Below are 20,054 nucleotides of genomic sequence, written 5' to 3'. Positions count from 1 at the left end.
TGAACATTGAAGCACAGGGATAAGGATGAGGACACTGAACATTGAAGCTCGCGGATAGGGATGAGGACACTGAACATTGAAGCATGGGGATAGGGATGAGGACACTGAACATTGAAGCACAGGGATAAGGATGAGGACACTGAACATTGAAGCTCGCGGATAGGGATGAGGACACTGAACATTGAAGCATGGGGATAGGGATGAGGACACTGAACATTGAAGCACAGGGATAAGGATGAGGACACTGAACATTGAAGCTCGCGGATAGGGATGAGGACACTGAACATTGAAGCACGGGGATAAGGATGGACACTGAACATTGAAGCTCGGGGATAAGGATGAGGACACTGAACATTGAAGCACGGGGATAAGGATGGACACTGAACATTGAAGCATGGGGATAGGGATGAGGACACTGAACATTGAAGCATGTAGCTCAGGATAGGCACTACAAGTCCCAGCAATGCAAAACCTACTAGGTAACAAGGGAAGTATTAGTGTTGTAACGAACGGCCCAGTGTTTGTGTTGTGTGTAACTTCACTTCCGTAACATTATGTGATGGTTTCGCTGAACTGTATTGCCGAAACTATGTTGGAACGCACGGCGCAAGTGTTTGGAACGCATCGCGCATGCGCAGTACGCAACAACGTGGCCCGTGTTTGTGTTGTGTGTAACATCACTTCCGTAACATTATGTGATGGTTTCGCTGAACTGTATTGCCGAAACTATGTTGGAACGCACGGCGCGAGCGTTTGGAGCGCATCGCGCATGCGCAGTACGCAACAACGTCACTTCCGCACCATCCTGTGATAGGCATCAAACTGTGACACTACACCGGAAGCTTAGAACGCATGAAACTCAGAGTGAGGCTTGGATCACATGACACTGAGGCTTGGACCACATGATACTGATCTGAGAGTAAGGCATGGAATGTTGAAGGAGAGAAATACAAGATCTGAATAAGAACAGAAAGGTGGACCAGAGCAGATATGAGCACCCTAACTGAGGTACTGTCAAGATCGAGCATGTTTAGTAGGGACATCTAATGATCACCATACACATTATAATCTGGCCATGCAATCAACTTTAGATTTGCCAAAACTATGTAATATGAGGACCTAACCAATTAGGCCTTTCCATTACATAGTTGTTGGTATATCTAAAGGAGATTGTACAATCAGATTGTAAGGCGTATGGCCAGTTTATAGTGATTGTCAATGGATTTTTTTTTTTTTTTTAAATAACAAGCATGTCATACTTGCCTGCTCAGTGCAATAGTTTTTTTTACCTTACTGCAGAGAATGCATTAGAGTAAGAAACCACCTGCTTTTAGAACTACTTGAAGCACCCACACTAGGCAGAGACTGTCCTCACTTATTCCTATACAATACACATACACAGCCACTTTTTGCTTCTCAGGCTGCAGAAGCCATACTTGACCTCTTCCTGCCCACGCTATTGCTGCAACATGGCTTCAGCGCAAGCTCACATTGCCACGAGTGTGGAGTTATGGACATCCTCCCATGATTGCGCTGCCCGCACGCCCCTTGTGTCATGCACTACAAGGGATCTGTGATCGCTGTATTACTAGGACACAGCTGATCACAGATTAGGGGTAAAGAGCCAATCACAGCGGCTCTTTACTCTGTGACTAGCTGTGTCCAATCGCAGTGTAAACAGGATTTGCTGGTTATTGGCAATCCTCTCCTCATGCTCACAGTTAGGGATGAGCTCAGGCATGTTCGCATGGAACACGTGCAGAGCCCGCCAGGAAGTCGACGCAGCGCTGTGCTAATCACAGGCAGTGAGACATTTCCCGATCTCTGCATCCACACATCGGGGGAAACGTCTCACCGCCTGTGATTAACGCAGTGCTGCGTCGACTTCCTGGCGGGCTCAGCACGTGTTCCATGCGAACACGCCTGAGCTCATCCCTACTCACAGCGTGAGAGGAGAGCCGATAACCGGCAAATCCACACAAGGGACCTCTACACTGATCAACAGTGTCATGATTATCAATGCTAAAAATAAAATCAATAATGATCCTGCGCATATAAATAAAGTGCAACGTGCTATAAAAACTGAATAAATAAATAATAAATGATTAAAAATCAGGCACCATAAATAAGTCCATATAATGAGTCTAGATGTTTTCAGTGGCACCAGAAGTGTTCAAATAACTTCTCATCAGAGAAACAGGAGGTAAAGAAATACACAATGTAGTATGGAAAGATATGGGCTCTCAAAACTCTCACCTCAACTCTTTGATAAAACAGCACATCAGGTAAAATGAATAGCCTCCATTCTCTCCTTTACCACCAAAATTGTATAACAGAAACTAATAAAAACTTTTTTTTTTTTTTTTTTAGGGGTAAAGAGCCAATCACAGCGGCTCTTTACTCTGTGACTAGCTGTGTCCAATCGCAGTGTAAACAGGATTTGCTGGTTATTGGCAATCCTCTCCTCATGCTCACAGTTAGGGATGAGCTCAGGCATGTTCGCATGGAACACGTGCAGAGCCCGCCAGGAAGTCGACGCAGTAACATAATGGGGTTAAAAATAAACTTAAATCCCTTTATAGTACAAAAATATAATCATTACTGTAAATATTACTTTCACAGTTCTACAGTAAAAAAATGAACCCCTTCCTTCTTATTTGCTTTTTTGTACTATAAAGAGCAAATTTTAGTCTTTTTAACCCCATTATGTTACTAAACGTCTTAGGCCTGGTTCACATCTATATTTATTTTATTTATTTTATTTAGTTTATTGGTGCTTTTTGCAGAAACGCATTACAGTTCATTTACATGGTTTCCTATGGGACACATTCATATGTGTGCTTTTTTCAGCCGCTGCTTATTTGGAAAGGGTCAGGGACTTTTAACACAAGACGGTGCTTTTTTGGTTCAATATACTTCAATGGAGAAGTCGCAGAAAATAATGTAATGCGTTTTTGCAGCAATTTGTGTTTTTTTAATCTGCCCAAAACAATTTAAAATGCAAAAAAACGCAAATTGCAGTAAAATCACATGTGCAAAAATCAAAACGCACAGCAAAAAGCACTGCAGAAACAGATCAAAAGCAAAAACTCCATAGGTGTGTACCGAGCCTTATGCTGGCCTCACGGATCAAATTTCAGGTGAGAATATTCAGATGAAAAATCTTTGTACATTCGCTGAATGAAAGAATTGTTTGAAATTTTCACTTCATTTCTGAACAAAAAACACCTACACTGTCTCAAAATTCCTTTGACCAAGAGGTTTTCTATTTCCAAATTTTCCCGTCACTTTGGTTGAAAATGAATGTCAATTTGACCAACTTTTTTTTTTTTTTTAAAGGTTATTAATCAATTAATCGAAACAATAATCGGCCAACTAATCGATTATGAAAATAATCATTAGTTGCAGCCCATATACTGTATATATATATATATATATATATTTTTTTTTTAATCTTTCATTTTCCAAAAAATTACAACTTCAAGAAACTCGCCGTTCCCCTTACTAAATATTTTGGACTGTCTACTTTCCAAAAAGGAGTAATTTGGGGGGTATTTGTACTTTCCTGGTGTTTTCAGACCCCAAGAAATGAGATGAGGGTGTCAGTACATCACAATTGATGAATTTTCAGGTATTTATACCATAGTTTGTGGACTCTATAACTTTCCTACAGACTAAAGAATAAACACCTATGTGTTTGTTTTTCACCAAAGAAATGTAGCAGAATACAGTTTGGTTTAAACTTATAGCAGAAACAAAGAAACATTTTTTTCTCGTATCGTCTTCCAGGACAGCCTCTGAGATATAGGGCTCCTTCCTCCGGGACAGGAAACACGTCAACCCAATCAAATAAAAGGTGTGGTCCTCCAGGCCCTCCTCAGTTTTTGTGTTTCCTGCCGGACGGGAAGGAGCACGTCGGAACTAGTAAGGGGAGCTCCTTCTCAGGGGTTTGTCCTGAGGGGAGCACCTGGTGGACCTGACCCTTAGCACCCCTCGGTCCGTTCGGAGGGAGGAGAGGGTAGTTATCAGTCCCCGCTGCCATTTAATGTTCGGAGAGAACGGGACCCCGATGGGCGGCAATCTCCCCCTCTATAGCGCTAACCGCTCGTACCTGGTTGGTCGGATGGCGGGCGAGAGACGTTCAGTTCCACTGGCTGGCGTTCGGGTACTGTAAGCGGTGCATTCGTAAGGAACGCAAGGCGTGAGGGGCAGAGTTTTTGCGTTCCGGCATCCGGAAGTGGGAGAAACGCACTTCCGTCGGATTCGCGTCATCTGGGGGCGCCGCAGGACCTGTTCCAGTCCTTTGGGCGTGGCGGTGTGGCTACAGGGTTGCCTGGAGCAGTGTGAAGGCTCAGAGAGACTGAGTAAGACACTGGAACCATGGAGGGCTCAGTTGTGCAGGTGGACTCCGGTTCGACAGGCTCCAGCACCTCTCAGGTAAGCTTGGTGAGGGCAGACCAGGACTTACACTGGGGGGTGGAGGGGTCACTCTGACCTTAGTACCCTCCCGGGGTGGGGAACCTGCTGGTGAGGGGGGGCACTTCCTAGGCAGACCCTAGAAGCACAGTGGTGTGGTCAGGGGTGGTATTTTAATGGGGCCCTGTTTTGTTTTGTTTGTAAGTCAAACAGGACAGAGCCAGATACCTTTGCCCAGAAGGAAATGTGCCGTGTGTGGGGCTAAGTTAGGCACCGGTTGGGAGAAGCCGCTTTGCCCGGATTGTGTCAGTAGCCTGGTAAAAGAGGACTCAGTGGCAGCTTGCCACAAGGTTTTGACGTCCGTAAAGGATGAAATAGCATCCACTTTCCAGTCATTCAAGAGCATGATGGATAGGATGCAGGGTCCTTCTGTCTCTTTACCCAGGGCCGTGAGTATGCCCTCCTTGTCTGAACCAAGTCAGGAAGAGGAGGTGGATAAGGAGAGGTTACCCAGGTCATTAGCCTCCTCTAGGACAGAATCTACTTCATAATCAGAGGGGGAGGAAGAATCCATTCAGCCAGATACAAGCTGTCTTTGGACGATGTGGGTGACCTCCTCAAGGCAATATATGACACTTTGGAGATCAGGGAAGAACAGGTCCAGCTTTCAAAACACGACATGATGTATCAGGGGTCGAGTGTGCTGAAAGACAGGGTATTCCCCGTCCATAAATCGCTGATTGAGGCGATTCTGCTGGAGTGGGAACAACCGGAAAGAAGGCCATTTTTTTCAGGTAGCCTTATAAGGAGGTTCCATTTTGAGACGGATGCGGTGCATCCCTGGAACAAGGTTACCAAACTTGATGCTCCCTTGGCTAAAGTCTCTAAAAAGACGGATTTGGCCTTTGATGATATGGGTTCACTCAGGGATCCCATGGATAAGAGGGGAGACGTGCTGCTTAAGAGGGCCTGGGATGCCTCTTCCATTGGGCTTAAACCAGCCTTAGCAGCTACCTGTGTGGCCAGAAACTTAGAGTGTTGGCTTACACAGTTACAATCGCATATTTCAGCAGGCACTTCCAGGCAACAGCTGTTGAAGTACTTTCCGCTACTGTTCAAGGCAGTGGGGTTTTTGGCCGATGCCTCTGCAGAATCAGTCAAATTGGCTGCTAGATCGGCAGCATTAGTGAACGCTGCCAGAAGGGCCGTTTGGCTTAAAACCTGGTCAGGCGATGCAGCTTCGAAATTGAAGCTATGTGGTTTACCGTTTTCAGGGGACCATTTGTTCGGGCTCGGCCTGCAAGAGGCGTTAGAGCGCACGCAGGATAGGAAGAAAGCTTTCCCAGAAAAGAAAAAGAGACCTGAAGGAAAGCGCCTTTTTCGAGGCTCTAGGCAGCAGAACCTGCAGGAAAGGGAGGTTCGCCCCAAAAAACATTGGACGGGTCACAAGGGAAGGGGCAGAGGAGGAATCTTATTCAATCCTCCTCAACCCTCCACTAAAACCCAGTGACTCCTGCGTCCCGGTGGGAGGAAGACTGGGGAAGTTCCTTCCACAATGGGATACTTCAACCGAAAGCCCATTCATACGAGATGTAATAAGGAACGGCTACAGGTTGGAGTTTGGTTCAGTTCCCCTCCCAAATTTTCAGGTAACCAGGTTACCAAGGGACCAAGAGAAGGCAAAGGCTCTGGGTCTTCTCCTGGGGGACCTGGTGGACCAAGAAGTACTGGTGCAGGTGCCTCCGGAGGAGCGAGGCTTGGGGGTTTACTCCCACGTATTCGTGGTAAAGAAACCTTCGGGGAAATTCAGGCTGATTCTGAATCTCCGCCCCCTGAACAGGTTCTTAAAATACAAGCGGTTCCGTATGGAGTCAATCTTCTCGGTAACCAAGTTTCTGTTTCAGGGTTGTCACATGGCCACCGTGGATCTCAGGGATGCATATTTGCATATCCCGATTCATCTGGAGTCCCAGAGGTTTCTCAGGTTGGCAGTGAGGATGGACACGGGAGTGTTACACCTCCAGTTTCGAGCTCTTCCTTTCGGGCTTTCAGCCTCGCCAAGGATCTTTACAAAGGTTCTGGCAGAGGCGCTGGCCCCGTTAAGGCTCAAGGCTATAACAGTGATTCCATATCTGGACGATCTACTGTTCATAGCTCAGTCGGCCCGACAGCTGCAGAAGGATGTGCAGGAGGCCTTGGGTTACCTGCGCTCACTGGGGTGGCTGATGAACCAGGAAAAATCCCAGTTGACCCCCTCAAAGGAAGTCCTGTATTTAGGATACAGGATTTCTTCGGTGGAGATGAGGGTGCTTCTTCCTGCGGAGAAGATCAACAAGCTAGAACAGGCGGAAGCCCAGCTTCAATCAGGTCGGGAAGCCCAGATCAGGGAGGTTATGAGAGTCCTGGGGGTGATGACATCATGCTTTCCAGCGGTGGCCTGGGCAAGGCATCATCAGCGCCCTTTGCAGAGACTTATGCTCCATTATTGGGATGGCAGGGAGCAGAGCTTGGATCAGGTTATGCCCCTATCCTCTGCCGTCAGGAGGTCTCTGTGGTGGTGGCGGGCCCAGGTCAACCTGGACAAGGGTCTTCCCTGGTCCCCACAAGCTACGGTGGTGGTCACGACCGATGCCAGTGCGCTGGGTTGGGGTGCCCACCTAGAGGGAATCTTAGCCCAAGGAACCTTGTCGAATCTAGAGGCAGGTCGTTCCTCAAACCAGAAGGAGCTTCTGGCAGTTTGGAAGGCTATAGAAACCTTCCAGTCCCAGTTACAGGGCAGGGATCTGCAGGTTCGGTCAGACAATGTGGCAGCAGTAGCCTACCTGAACAAACAAGGGGGAACCAGAAGTCCCACGCTGCAGACTATTGCGGACAGAATCTTCTGCTGGGCCAAGAAGAATTTGTCCTCAATATCAGCCATTCATCTGAAGGGAACTCGGAATTTGCTGGCCGACTTTCTCAGTCGGCAGAAGATAGGTCAGGACGAGTGGTCCCTCAACAAGGAAGTGTTCGAGGAGATTGTGTCATGCTGAGGAAGACCAGAAATAGACCTATTTGCAACAGAAAGCAACAGGAAGGTGACACAATTTTTTTCGGTTCACCTACAGGATCGGGCCAGGGGGATAGACGCCTTTGCCAATCCATGGCTGTTCCGCATGTGTTATGCCTTCCCTCCTGTAAGGATGGTGGCGGAGGTTCTGCAGAAGTTCCGATCGGAAGCTAAGGACCTCATTTTAGTGGCTCCTTTTTGGCCAAGGAGACCCTGGTTTGCCAGCATAAAGAGGTTGGCTGTTCATCCTCCGCTGTTTCTACCAGTCAGGGAGGATTTACTTTCCCAGGGGCCGATCCTGTATCCTCAGATAGAGAGGCTCAAGCTTGCGGCCTGGTATCTGAGGAACAGATCTTAAGATCACAGGGTTTTTCAGAGAGAGTGGTTAAGACCTTGTTAGAATGCCGTAAACCAGTAACTAGAGCGATTTACGCCAAGATAGGGAAAAGGTTTAATTCCTGGTTACGAGAACAGGGGATTGCAAGTCCCGGGGTCCCGGCAGTCCTTTGATTTTTCTGCAAGCAGGGGTAGAGCTGGGCCTCTCTATCAGCACCCTAAAGGTACAGGTGGCGGCCTTAAGTGTTTTCCTTCAGTCCTCTCTCCAGCAGAATCCTTTTGTCAGGAACTTCTTCAAGGCTTTGGCTAGATCCAGGCCTGTGAAGATGAAGACCTGTCCTACTTGGGATTTGTCCTTGGTTCTTAGGGCTTTGACCCAAGATCCATTTGAACCCTTAGAGAAAGCATCACTTAAGTGGATGGTACTAAAAACTGTTTTTTTGATAGCGATCACGTCAGCTAGAAGGGTCAGTGATCTGCAGGCGCTCTCGGTCAGAGAGCCATTTTTGTTAATTTTAGAGGACAGGGTAGTGCTTAAGACTGACCCTAGTTTTCTCCCTAAGGTTGTGTCCACTTTTCATAGGACTCCGGATATTATTTTACCAACATTTTTCTCGGCCTCAGGCGGGGATGAGGCGAGATCTTTAAGTTTGTTAGACGTCAGGAGAAGTCTATTAATTTTTTTAGAGGCCACTAGGGTCTTCAGGAAGTCAGACTCACTTTTTGTTAACTTTTCGGGCGCCCGCAAGGGCTGCAAGGCGTCCAAATCATCTATCGCCAGGTGGATACGAATGGCGATAGTTAAAGCCTATGAGTTAGAGGGGAAGCAGGCACCCTTAGTTAAGGCACACTCTACCAGGGCGGTTTCCGCATCATGGGCAGAGAGGGCTGGAGCCTCTCCGGAGGAGATCTGCAAGGCAGCAATGTGGTCCAGCTACTCTACGTTTGCAAGACATTACCGTCTGGATTTATGGTCTGATAAAGAGCAGACTTTTGGACGAAAGGTCCTCCAGGCAGTGGTCCCGCCCTGACAAGGTGAGCTCCTTGCTTATCATCTCAGAGGCTGTCCTGGAAGATGATACGAGAAAACCGGAGTTAGACTTACCGGTAACTCTTTTTCTAGGAGTCTTCCAGGACAGCCTGGTTTCCCACCCAAAGTTGTTTAAGTTGGACTAAGTGGTGAGGATGTGTACTAACATGATTGTTAGTGTGTTATGTCTTTCAGAGCCTTCCGGCGGTTCTTGGAGTAAAACTGAGGAGGGCCTGGAGGACCACACCTTTTATTTGATTGGGTTGACCTGTTTCCTCAGGGCACACAGAGAACCAGAAGCTGTGTGTGTAAACACACAGTTTCCGGGTTTTTTCTGAGCAGTAAACTAACAGATTGTCTATCCATACAGAGTATGAACAGCAATCTGTTAGTTTCCCTGCACAGTCCCTAGGATACATATTAACCCCCGTCATTGCCCCCTAGTGTTAACCCCTTCACTGCCAGTGACATTTTTACAGTACTCAGTAATGTAATTTTAATTGCACTGATCGTTGTATTAATGCCAGTGGTACCAAAAATGTGTCAAACTTGTCCGACGTGTCCGCCATAATGTCGCAGTCAAGATAAAAATCGCTGATCGCCACCATTACTAGTAAAAAGAAAAAAATTATTAATAAAGATGCCATAAAACTATGCCCTATTTTGTAGAGGCTATAACTTTTGCACAAACCAATCAATATACGTTTATTGCAATTTTTTTGTGGAAAAAAAGGATGTAAATTTTGTTTGGGAGCCACGTCGCATGACCGCGCAATTGTCAAAGTGACGCAGTGCCGAATATCAAAAAGTGCTCTAGTCTTTGGCCAGCCAAATGGTCAGGGGCATAAGTGGTTAATGACCGGTCATTTTTTGCAATACGGCACTGCATCGCTTTAACTGACAATTGTGTGGTCGTTCGACATTATACCCCAACAAAATGTATGTCCTTTTTTCACCACAATTAGAGCTTTTTTTGGGTGGGTATTTGATCACCCCTGCATTTTTTTTTTTTTTTTTTTTTTTTTTTTGCTCTATAAACAAAAAAAGCGTCAATTTTAAAAAAAAATATATAGTTTTTGCTATAATAAATATCCCCCCCCCCCCCCAAAAAAAAAATGTCTTTATTGGTTTAGGCCAATATGTATTCTACATATTTTTGATAAAATTAAAATGCAATAAGCGTATATTGATTGGTATGTGCAAAAGTTATAGCATCTACAAAATAGGGAATAGATATATTGCATTTTTTTCTTTTTTTCTTTTACTAGTAATGGCGGTGATCAGCAATTTTTAGCAGCATTGCGGCTGACAGATCGGACCCTTTTCACACTTTTTTGGGACCAGTGATAATTATGCAGCGATCAGTGCTATAAAAATGCACTGATTAATGTATAATCACACTGGCAGGGAAGGGGTTAAAGGGTTTGTAAACCCCCTTCTCTTTTTTTCTTTTTTTTTTAAATAACAAACATGTCATACTTGCCTCCACTGTGCAGTTTGTTTTGCACAGTGTGGTCCGAACATCCTCTTCTGGGGCCCACCGGCGTCTCCTCCTCTCATCGCTAAACCCCCTGGGAGACATGCTCTCCCTGGGGGGGGGGGGGGTACCTTGCGGGCGTACTCCCGAGTCCAGCATTTGCATCTATGGACACAGAATGCTGGACTTGGCCCAGCCCCTGGTGCCCGCATCATTGGATTTGATTGATAGCAGCACAGCCATTGGCTCCCGCTGCTGTCAATCTATCCAATCAAGAGCCGAGAACCCCGGGCAGAGGGGAAGAGCGTGTCTCCACCGAGGGAACGAAGGGCTCAGGTGAGTGAAATGGGGGGGGGGTGGGGGTGGCTGGGGCGCCGCATAGGATGTATTAAGGTGAAAAAAACATGAGGGTTTTCAACCCCTTTAACACTAGGGGGTGATCAAGGGGTTAAATGTGTTCCCTGGGAGGTGTTTCCAACTGTGGGGGCAGCATTCTGACTGGGAGTAGAGAGATTTTGCTGTTCCTGATCACTAGGAACAGATGATCACTCTCTACTCCCCGGTCAGACAGGGATCTGTTTGTTTACATTGGCAGATCCCTGTTTTGGCTCTCAATCGCAGGTGGCCACGCACATCGATGCCGCTACCCACTGTATCTATTGCATGAAGCAAGGTACAGATACAGCGATTTACGCAATAGAACCAACCATGCTGCAGTGGCTGGTCTTAAAGTGGTTAAATACCACCAAAAGAAAGCTCTATTTGTGTGAAAATTGTATGTGGTTAAAGCAGAGTTCCACCCACATTTTAAACTCAACATCCAGCACTAATGTGTGCCCTAAAAACGAATTAGCAATTTTTTACTTTTTTTGGGATCACTTAAGCTTCTTTTGCACTGGGGTGGGGGTGCGTTGGTGGTAAAGTGCTGCTAGTTTTAGCGGTGCTTTTTGTCCGCTAGCAGAGCTCTCTTAACCCCCACTAGCAGCCGAAGAAATGGTTAAAAGCGCCCGTGATGCGGCACCGCTAAAGCGCTTTGCAGGTGTTTTCGGCAGCGCTGCCCATTCATTTCAATGGGCAGGGCCGGTAGAGACGTGGTGTATACACCGCCCCGAAGATGCTGCTTGCAGGCCTATTTTTCCAGTGTGAAAGCACTCTGACTTTCGCACTGGTGAGGCATAAGAGGCGCTTTTCAGGTCCATTTTTTAGCGCTAAAATGCCTAAAAAGCGCACAATGTGAAAGGGGTCTTACTTTATTACAGCTTTTTTCCCTTTCTCCTTAGTGGCTGCAGCCACACTTTGCATTGTCTCCTGGGAGATGTGGGTCATCAATCCCAGGAGGCAATAGGCATAGCAACTTCCTCCGGGTTTCCATAGCAGTTGCTATGTAAACCCGACCTACAAGCTATTGTTACCGCACTGCGCATGCATGAGATCGGCAGCCAGCATTCACGGAATACAGGAAGAGATGCACTCCAACTTCAGATGCCCACGTAGGAGATGGCTGCAGTGTGTTGGGACTTACCAAAAAAACAATGCTGCATATATACTAAACGGACCTTAATTTACAGCATACATTTACTAGCATACACTAAGAATGTGTATTTTTATCTAAAAAGTTAAATTTTAAAGTAATGCTGTACATATTTTTAAATGAGAGGCCTTAGTGCTACTTTAAATTCTTCTGCCTGTTTTTATTTCTCAGCTGCCCATTTTAGCCTAATGTTTGCAGTAAAAAGTGTTTTTTGTTGAAAAAAAAATGGAAATTTTGGTGCCAAACCCGAAAATGCAGGATGCACTTGGCCAAAAACCGAAACTGGAAATGAGTTAAAAAAAAAAAAAAAAATATATATATATATATATATATATATATATATGTATGTATATGTATGTATGTATAATTGTATTATATTTAACTATTTAATATCATTAATTTAAATGAATATTAATTTATTGGCACCTTTTTAGCACAAGAAAAGCTCAAGAAAAATGTATCCCTTTAAATTATATGTATGTCTTCACAGTGGCCGTTGCGCTTCCGCTGTGGTGTTAAAGAGGAGCTGCACCTTAAAAAAAATAAAATATTAAAATAATTAATAAATGGACACTTACCTGTCCCAGGGTCCAGCAATGTCGGCAGCAGATGACGAGAAATCGCTCGTCTCTCTGCTGTCCCCGCCGCCATCCTCTGTCAGGGAATCCAGAAGCGAAGCGTTGCGGCTTCACTGCCCGATTCCCTACTGCGCATGCGCGACTCCAGTGGTCCCCGCTGTGTCCTTTAAACTGTGTGTTTCCCAGAACACAACTGGGGGGGGGGGGTATCTGCAGCTAGCTGCGACTAGCTTGTCCCAGAAGTGGGTGCTGGATTATACGGGTATCCGCACCCTCCTCCCCCCTGAAAGGTGCCAGTTGTGGCACCGGAGGGGGGGGGGAGGGTTTCCGATGAGCAGACCTTCCACTTTAGGGTGGAGGTCCGCTTTAAAAACCCTGCTTGCTGCATTTTCGGTCAGATAAAAATAACGCTCCTCCCTGTTGAAATGCATTGAAAATGCAGCAAGTGCGCATCAATAATGCACCCATGTTACCTTTTTGATGCGGTTTTTGAGCCACGTGACATGTTTTATATATGTATGTTAAGCATGTCAATATATAAGGTCTTTTGAAATGTTTTTTATGTGAAAAATATCTTAATAAATATAATTGAGAAAAAAAAAAAGAAAGGAAAAACACCATAAGCACAGAAAAATTGCTGGAAACTTACAGCAAAATCACGTGCGTTTTTGGTACCATTATAGTCACCTTTTTTCTCTCATCTGCAAAATGCTAATAACACTATTTTCGGGCGATGTGTTTGGCGCATATATCAAAAAAGAAAATCGATTGTTTTGCAATGTTCTGTGTTTCTGTTTGGAGGCAGCCGTCTTGGTAGAGTTGAGGTTTTGCTTCCTACCTGTCAAAGCCTCTTTGTAAGAGTACAGTGATCAGTACTAGCACTCAGAGGTAGTAGGCAGATTAACGTACCTGTACATTGCCCTTTAACCTCCCTAGCGGTGATCCCGAGTCTGGCTCGGGTTGGGATTTTACTAACAGGAGAGGTAACCCCAAGCCAGACTCGGGATCGCATTGCTGGATGCAGGGGAGGACACAGGGAGAGTTACTTACCTTGTCCCCTGGATCCAGCGATGTCCCCCACGCTGTGTGATCAAGCTTTTCTCCGCTCGATTCACAGTGCCGAATGCCGCCGAGCTCCGTTCCCTGCGACGTTATGGCGCACGGGAGCGGAGAACGGCGCCAAATTCAAAAAAGTAAAAAGACACAAAACACACACCGTACTGTAATCTTACAGATTACAGTACTGTATAAAAACATTACACATCCCCTTTGTCCCTAGTGGTCTGTGCAGTGCCCTGCATGCACTTTTATATTATAAATACTGTTTTTTCTGCCTGGAATTTGGAGATTGTCCATAGCAACCAAAAAGTGTCTCTTTTTCAGTGTTTTAGGATTTTATTACATTATTGAATAATTTTTATTATTCTTTATTATATTATAAACTTTATCATACCCGGGATGTCTGCTAGACTCTGGTTTTTAACAGATTTAAGAGAGTTATTCCTAAGAATTACAGGACTACAATATAAAATGCCAAATTTCCATGCAAAATAATTGTATCGCTTTCAGCACCTAAAACCAGAATGAATTATACCACCAGGGAGGTTAAGAGGCAACTCACCCGCCGGAGCTCCGTGACCGCGATCTCGGGTCCCGCGGACATCAGGTCTGCGGGGATACCCGCAATCGTCTTACGGTGAGGAAGAACGAGGAAATGTTAATGTAACCACTTAATGACCAGCGCACGACGATGTATGTACTATTTTTGAAGAGGGATATCTCGGTAGCGGCAGCAGCTGCTGCCACAACCGAGATATCCATCTCTTCAGGCGCCGGTCGTGTGTGCGATAACGGTGGTCTCCGCGATTGGTTTCGCCGCGAGATCACCGTTATCGGTGGTGGGAGAGGTGCCACCCCCCCTACCGATGGCTGGGTATAGAGACGAGTGAGGCTAAGATGGCCCCCACTCGTCTCTATACCATAGGAGGGCGGAAGCGACGTCAAAACGTTGCTTCCGCCCATACCTCTTAAAGGTATATATTTTTCTTTCAATGTCATTTTTTAAAATGACATAAATGCAATAAAAAAAAAAAAGAAAAAAATTATTAAGTCCAAATATGAGATCTGAGGACTTTTTGACCCCAGATCTCATATTTAAGAGGACCTGTCTTGCTTTTTTCTATTACAAGGGATGTTTACATTCCTTGTAATAGGAATAAAAGTGATCCATTATTTTTTTAAATAAGTGTAAAAATAAATAAAATCAAGTAAAATAAATAAGAAAAAAAAAAAATTAATTTTAACCCCCCCCGTCCCGACGAGCTCGCGCACAGAAACGAACACATACGTGAGTAGCGCCCGCATATGAAAACGGTGGTCAAACCACACATGTGAGGTATCGCCGCGATCCGTAGAGCAAGAGCGATAATTCTAGCCCTAGACCTCCTCTGTAATGCAAAACATGCAACCTGTAGAATTTTTTTAATGTCGTGTATGGAGATTTTTTAGGGTAAAAGTTTGACGCCATTCCACGAGCGGGCGCAATTTTGAAGCATGACATGTTGGGTATCAATTTACTCGACGTAACATTGTCTTATTTTTTTATTCAAAAACGTGAATTTTTTTCAAAAAAAAGTGCGCTTGTAAGACCGCTGCTCAAATACGGTGTGAAAAAAAGTATTTAAATGACCGCCATTTTATTCTCTAGGGTGTTAGAAAAAAAAAACAAAATATAATGTTTGGGGGTTCTAAGCAATTTTCTACCAAAAAAAAAAAATGTTTTAAACATGTAAACACCAAATCTGAAAAAGAGGCCTGGTCCTTAAGTGGGTAAACAAGCATCTCCCTGTTCTGCCGAATGTCTGTCACTGATCAGCTCTCCCTGTAATCGGGGGCGCTGATCAGTGACGTGTCACACACAGCCCCCTACAGTTAGAATCACTCCCTAGGACACACTTAACACCTACAGCGCTACCTAGTGGTTAACCCTTTCACTGCCAGTGACATTTTTTACAGTAATCAATGCAATTTTTTTGCATTGATTGATGTATTAAAGCGGGATTGCACTGTGGAAAAAAATATTAAAAGCCAGCAGCTACAAATACTGCAGCTGCTGACTTTTAATAAATGGACACTCACCTGTCCTGTCCAGCAATGCCAAGGCCGATCGATCTCTCGGCTGCTGCCATCACCATTCTAGGTGAGGGAATCAGGAAGTGAAGCGCTGCGGCTTCACTTCCCGGGTTCCCTACTGTGCATGCGCGAGTCACGCAGCGCAATAGGAATTGTCCGCGCTGTCTCTGGGACCCGTGTGTGTCCCAGCAGACAGCGCGCAGGGACAGAAAGAGGCATAGACTCCCGTGGGAGTCTATGCCCGGAAGTGGGTGTAAATACCTGTCTGACAGGTATCTGCACTCCCCTCCCCCCTGAAAGGTGCCAATTGTGACACCAGGGGGGGGGGGGTTCCGATCAGTGGAAGTTCCACTTTAGGGTGGAACCCAGCTTTAATGCCAATGGTCCCAAAAATGTGTCAGAATTGTCCAATGTGCCCGCCATAATGTCAGTCACAATAAAAATCGATGATCACCGCCATTGCTAGTAAAAAAAAAAAAAAAATTTTACCAAAAATATATAGAAGAATATGTATCGGCCTAAAATAAGGAAAAAAAAATGTTTTTTTAAATATTTTTTGGGGATATTTATTATAGCAAAAAGTAAAAAATAATGCGTTTATCAAAATTGTTACTTTTTTTTGTGTATAGCGCAAAAAATAAAAACCGCAGAGGTGATCAAATACCACCAAAAGAAAGCTCTATTTGTGGAAAAAATAGGGCGCAAATTTTGTTTGGGAGCCACGTTGCACGATCGCACAATTGGCAGTTAAAAACGATGCAGTGCCGAATCGCAAAAAGTGCTCTGGTCAGGAAGGGGGTAAAAGTGGTTAAAATACAGCAAATGTTAACTTTTTGAGTTCTGGTCCACTTTAAAGAGGGAAAAGTGACAGTGTTTATATAAAGCCTAGCCCCAAGCACTTTATATTCTATCTCATCATTGCACCTCCACGTCTTCCCTGGCCACCACTGCAAAATACTCTGTGCCTCCAGGTATAAGGGAACACATGATGTCTATGATGCAGTGCACAGGCCTTTTGAACGATTACTAGGCCTGAACACTGTCACGTGATGAAGAGAACTATGTGCTTTTCATATTTTCATATGTTTCTTTTTTTTTCTTGAGTATACTAAATTACTCATTTATTTATTTATTTTTTTCCCTAGAATCCTCCTCTCCTTCCCCAGGTACCTGTAATCCGCTTACCTCGGCCACCATCTCCTTCAGGTCGTGGGTTTGATCCTTCCTCACCGCGAGCCCTGGCACACAGTGCTCCCGATTCACATCAGAAAACTCGATCCACTCTTCGAGAGCGATTCCTCCGCAGCCTTCTTGCTTCCTCTGGGCTCCCTGTGACCTTCACAATGTACCAACGTGTCACGGTCTGTGCTGAGAAGTTTAATGCCTGTGACATGGAAGCATATAACTTCCAGGTGTCTAACCTGCAAACACCTCTAGGGGTACAAGGTGAGGCCTTGATCCGTGGGCCGGACATTATTTCCTATTCATTTTACATTTAATGGACAGCTGGGGTGCTATCAATGTTGTTCTTTCCATTGACACCATGGATTTATTAAAGGTTTACACAAAATATACTGCAGATTATTAGAACTCAGATTTGTTAGATCTGATGACAAGTGGACTTTTTAAATAAGGGAATGTGTGAATAGGCTGCCAGAAATTTGTTGCCATCACTGAAGAAAAACGGCTCTTCTGGTGGTATAAGCGGATTAGTATAGCATATTGGCTCACAGTTCTATCATGCTTCTCAGATATGTGCACATGTGTATTAGGGAAAGGAAGTGAAATAATTTCCTTTACATTTTATTTTAAATAAACAAAGATTGTTGAGAAAATATGCAAATGTGTCTTTTTTTTTTTTTTTTCCAGAAAGTGATCTGTCATTAACCAGTTGCCGACCGCCGCACGCCGATGTACGTCGGTACAATGGCACGGGCAGGCATAAGGACATACATGTACGTCCCTTGCCTCCCGCGGGTCGGGGGCCCGATCGGGCCCCCGCCCGGTGCCTGCGGCGGTCGGAATTCGTACGGGAGCGATCCCGGACGAGGGGACGGCCATTCATTCATGGCCACCCCCTCGCGATCGCTCCCGACGAATAGAAATCCCCGGTGACATCACTTCCTCTCCTGTAATGTAAACACAGGAGAGGAAGTGATGTATTCTCTCCTCCGTGTCGGTATTTTCCGTTCCGACACGGAGGAGAGCGGATCAGTAAGTTGCACCAACACTCACACACACAGTAGAACATGCCAGGCACACTCACACCCCCCCTTTACCCCCCGATCACCCCCCCAATTACCCCTGCCCCCCAGTCACAGTGACACCAATGTCATTTTTTTTTTTTTTTTTTTTTTTTTTGCATTGGTGTCATTTGTGACTGTAATAACTGTTAGGGCAGTTAGAGTTAGCCCCCTTTAGTTCTAATGTACCCCCCTAACCCCCCCAATAAAGGTTTAACCCCGTGATCACCCCCCGTCGCCAGTGTCACTAAGGCTGGGTTCACATTGCAGCGGTTTATGAGAACGAATGTGATTCGCACCGCACTGCAGTGCAAATCACATCCGATCTCTGTGCGATTCGAGTTCAGCCATTCGCCGCACCCGCCGCACCCGCCACACCCGCCGCACCCGCCGCAAATTCGCACGGGACCCTTTTTTTGGCCCGCAGCAGAATCGGATCGCATGGGTGTTCACACCATGCGATCCGAGTTTGCAGATCGCACTGCGATATGCGAACTGATCTGGGGGTGTCAGTAACATTTCACTGACACTCCCAGCAGTTCGCATAGGGCAGTGTGAACTGCCGCCGGGAGGCATGCGATGCGGGAACCCGCCGCGGATTCGCGGCGTTTCCGCATCGCTCCAGTGTGAACCCAGCCTAATAAGCGATCATTTTTCTGATCGCCGTATTAGTGTCACAGGTGACGCTAGTTAGGCAGGTAGGTATTTAGGTTCGCCGCAGCTTTTTATAGCGCCAGGGACCCCCATATACTACCGCATAAAGCCCCCTGATTGCCCCCTAGTTAACCCTTTCACCAGTGATCACCATATAACTGTTACAGGTGACGCTGGTTGGTTAGTTATTTTTTTATAGTTTCAGGGCACCCGCCATTTATTACCTAATAAAGGTTTAACCCCCTGATCACCCGGCGGGTGTCATTTGTGACTAATAACTGTTAGGGCAGTTAGGGTTAGCCCCCTTTAGTTCTAAGGTACCCCCCTAACCCCCCCAATAAAGGTTTAACCCCGTGATCACCCCCCGTCGCCAGTGTCACTAAGGCTGGGTTCACATTGCAGCGGTTTATGAGAACGGATGTGATTCGCACCGCACTGCAGTGCAAATCACATCCGATCTCTGTGCGATTCGAGTTCAGCCATTCGCCGCACCCGCCGCACCCGCCGCAAATTCGCACGGGACCCTTTTTTTGGCCCGCAGCAGAATCGGATCGCATGGGTGTTCACACCATGCGATCCGAGTTTGCAGATCGCACTGCGATATGCGAACTGATCTGGGGGTGTCAGTAACATTTCACTGACACTCCCAGCAGTTCGCATAGGGCAGTGTGAACTGCCGCCGGGAGGCATGCGATGCGGGAACCCGCCGCGCATTCGTGGCGTTCCCGCATCGCTCCAGTGTGAACCCAGCCTAATAAGCGATCGTTTTTCTGATCGCTGTATTAGTGTCACAGGTGACGCTAGTTAGGCAGGTAGGTATTTAGGTTCGCTGCAGCTTTTTATAGCGCCAGGGACCCCCATATACTACCGCATAAAGCCCCCTGATTGCCCCCTAGTTAACCCTTTCACCAGTGATCACCATATAACTGTTACAGGTGACGCTGGTTGGTTAGTTATTTTTTTATAGTTTCAGGGCACCCGCCATTTATTACCTAGTCTCACTAGTGTACCCCTAAATTTAGGGGTGTCTACTTTCCAAAATGGGGTCATTTGGGGGGGGTTTGTGCCATCTTGGCATTTTATGGCCTTCAAAACTGTAACGCCCTTAGAAAGCCTGAAGGCGGTGCTTGGTTTTCGGGGCCCCGTACGCGGCTAGGCTCCCAAAAAGTCCCACATATGTGGTATCCCCATACTCAGGAGAAGCAGCAGAATTTATTTTGGGGTGTCATTTCACATATGCCCATGGCATGCGTGAGCAATATATCATTTAGTGACAACTTTGTGAAAAAAAAAAAAAAAAAAAAAAAGTTTGTAATTTTCCCGCAACTTGTGGCAAAATATAAAATATTCCATGGACTCAACATGCCTCTCAGCAAATAGCTTGGGGTGTCTACTTTCTAAAATGGGGTCATTTGTGGGGGTTTTGTGCCATCTTGGCATTTTATGGCCTTCAAAACTGTAATAGGTAGTGAGGAGTGAAATCAAAAAATTACGCCCTTAGAAAGCCTGAAGGCGGTGCTTGGTTTTCGGGGCCCCGTACGCGGCTAGGCTCCCAAAAAGTCCCACATATGTGGTATCCCCGTACTCAGGAGAAGCAGCAGAATTTAT

At 45.8% G+C, this 20,054-nt stretch overlaps 1 protein-coding gene across 1 annotated transcript; it reads left to right on the top strand.

Annotated features, from left to right (window-relative positions):
* The first annotated feature begins 851 nt into the window (after positions 1-851).
* On the top strand, positions 852-17,386 carry GEMIN7 (gem nuclear organelle associated protein 7). Its single transcript, XM_077475150.1, has 2 exons — positions 852-1,008; positions 16,695-17,386. The coding sequence occupies exons 1-2, from the start codon at positions 991-993 to the stop codon at positions 17,046-17,048; spliced, it is 372 nt and encodes a 123-aa protein (XP_077331276.1). The 5' UTR covers positions 852-990; the 3' UTR covers positions 17,049-17,386.
* The last annotated feature ends 2,668 nt before the right edge of the window (positions 17,387-20,054 follow it).

Source organism: Lithobates pipiens, unplaced genomic scaffold (assembly GCF_037356315.1).
Source record: "Lithobates pipiens isolate NorthernLeopardFrog02 unplaced genomic scaffold, aLitPip1_a1.2 Scaffold_13, whole genome shotgun sequence".
NCBI classification, from domain to species: Eukaryota; Metazoa; Chordata; class Amphibia; order Anura; family Ranidae; genus Lithobates; species Lithobates pipiens.
This window is presented reverse-complemented; position numbering and strand designations above follow the sequence as displayed.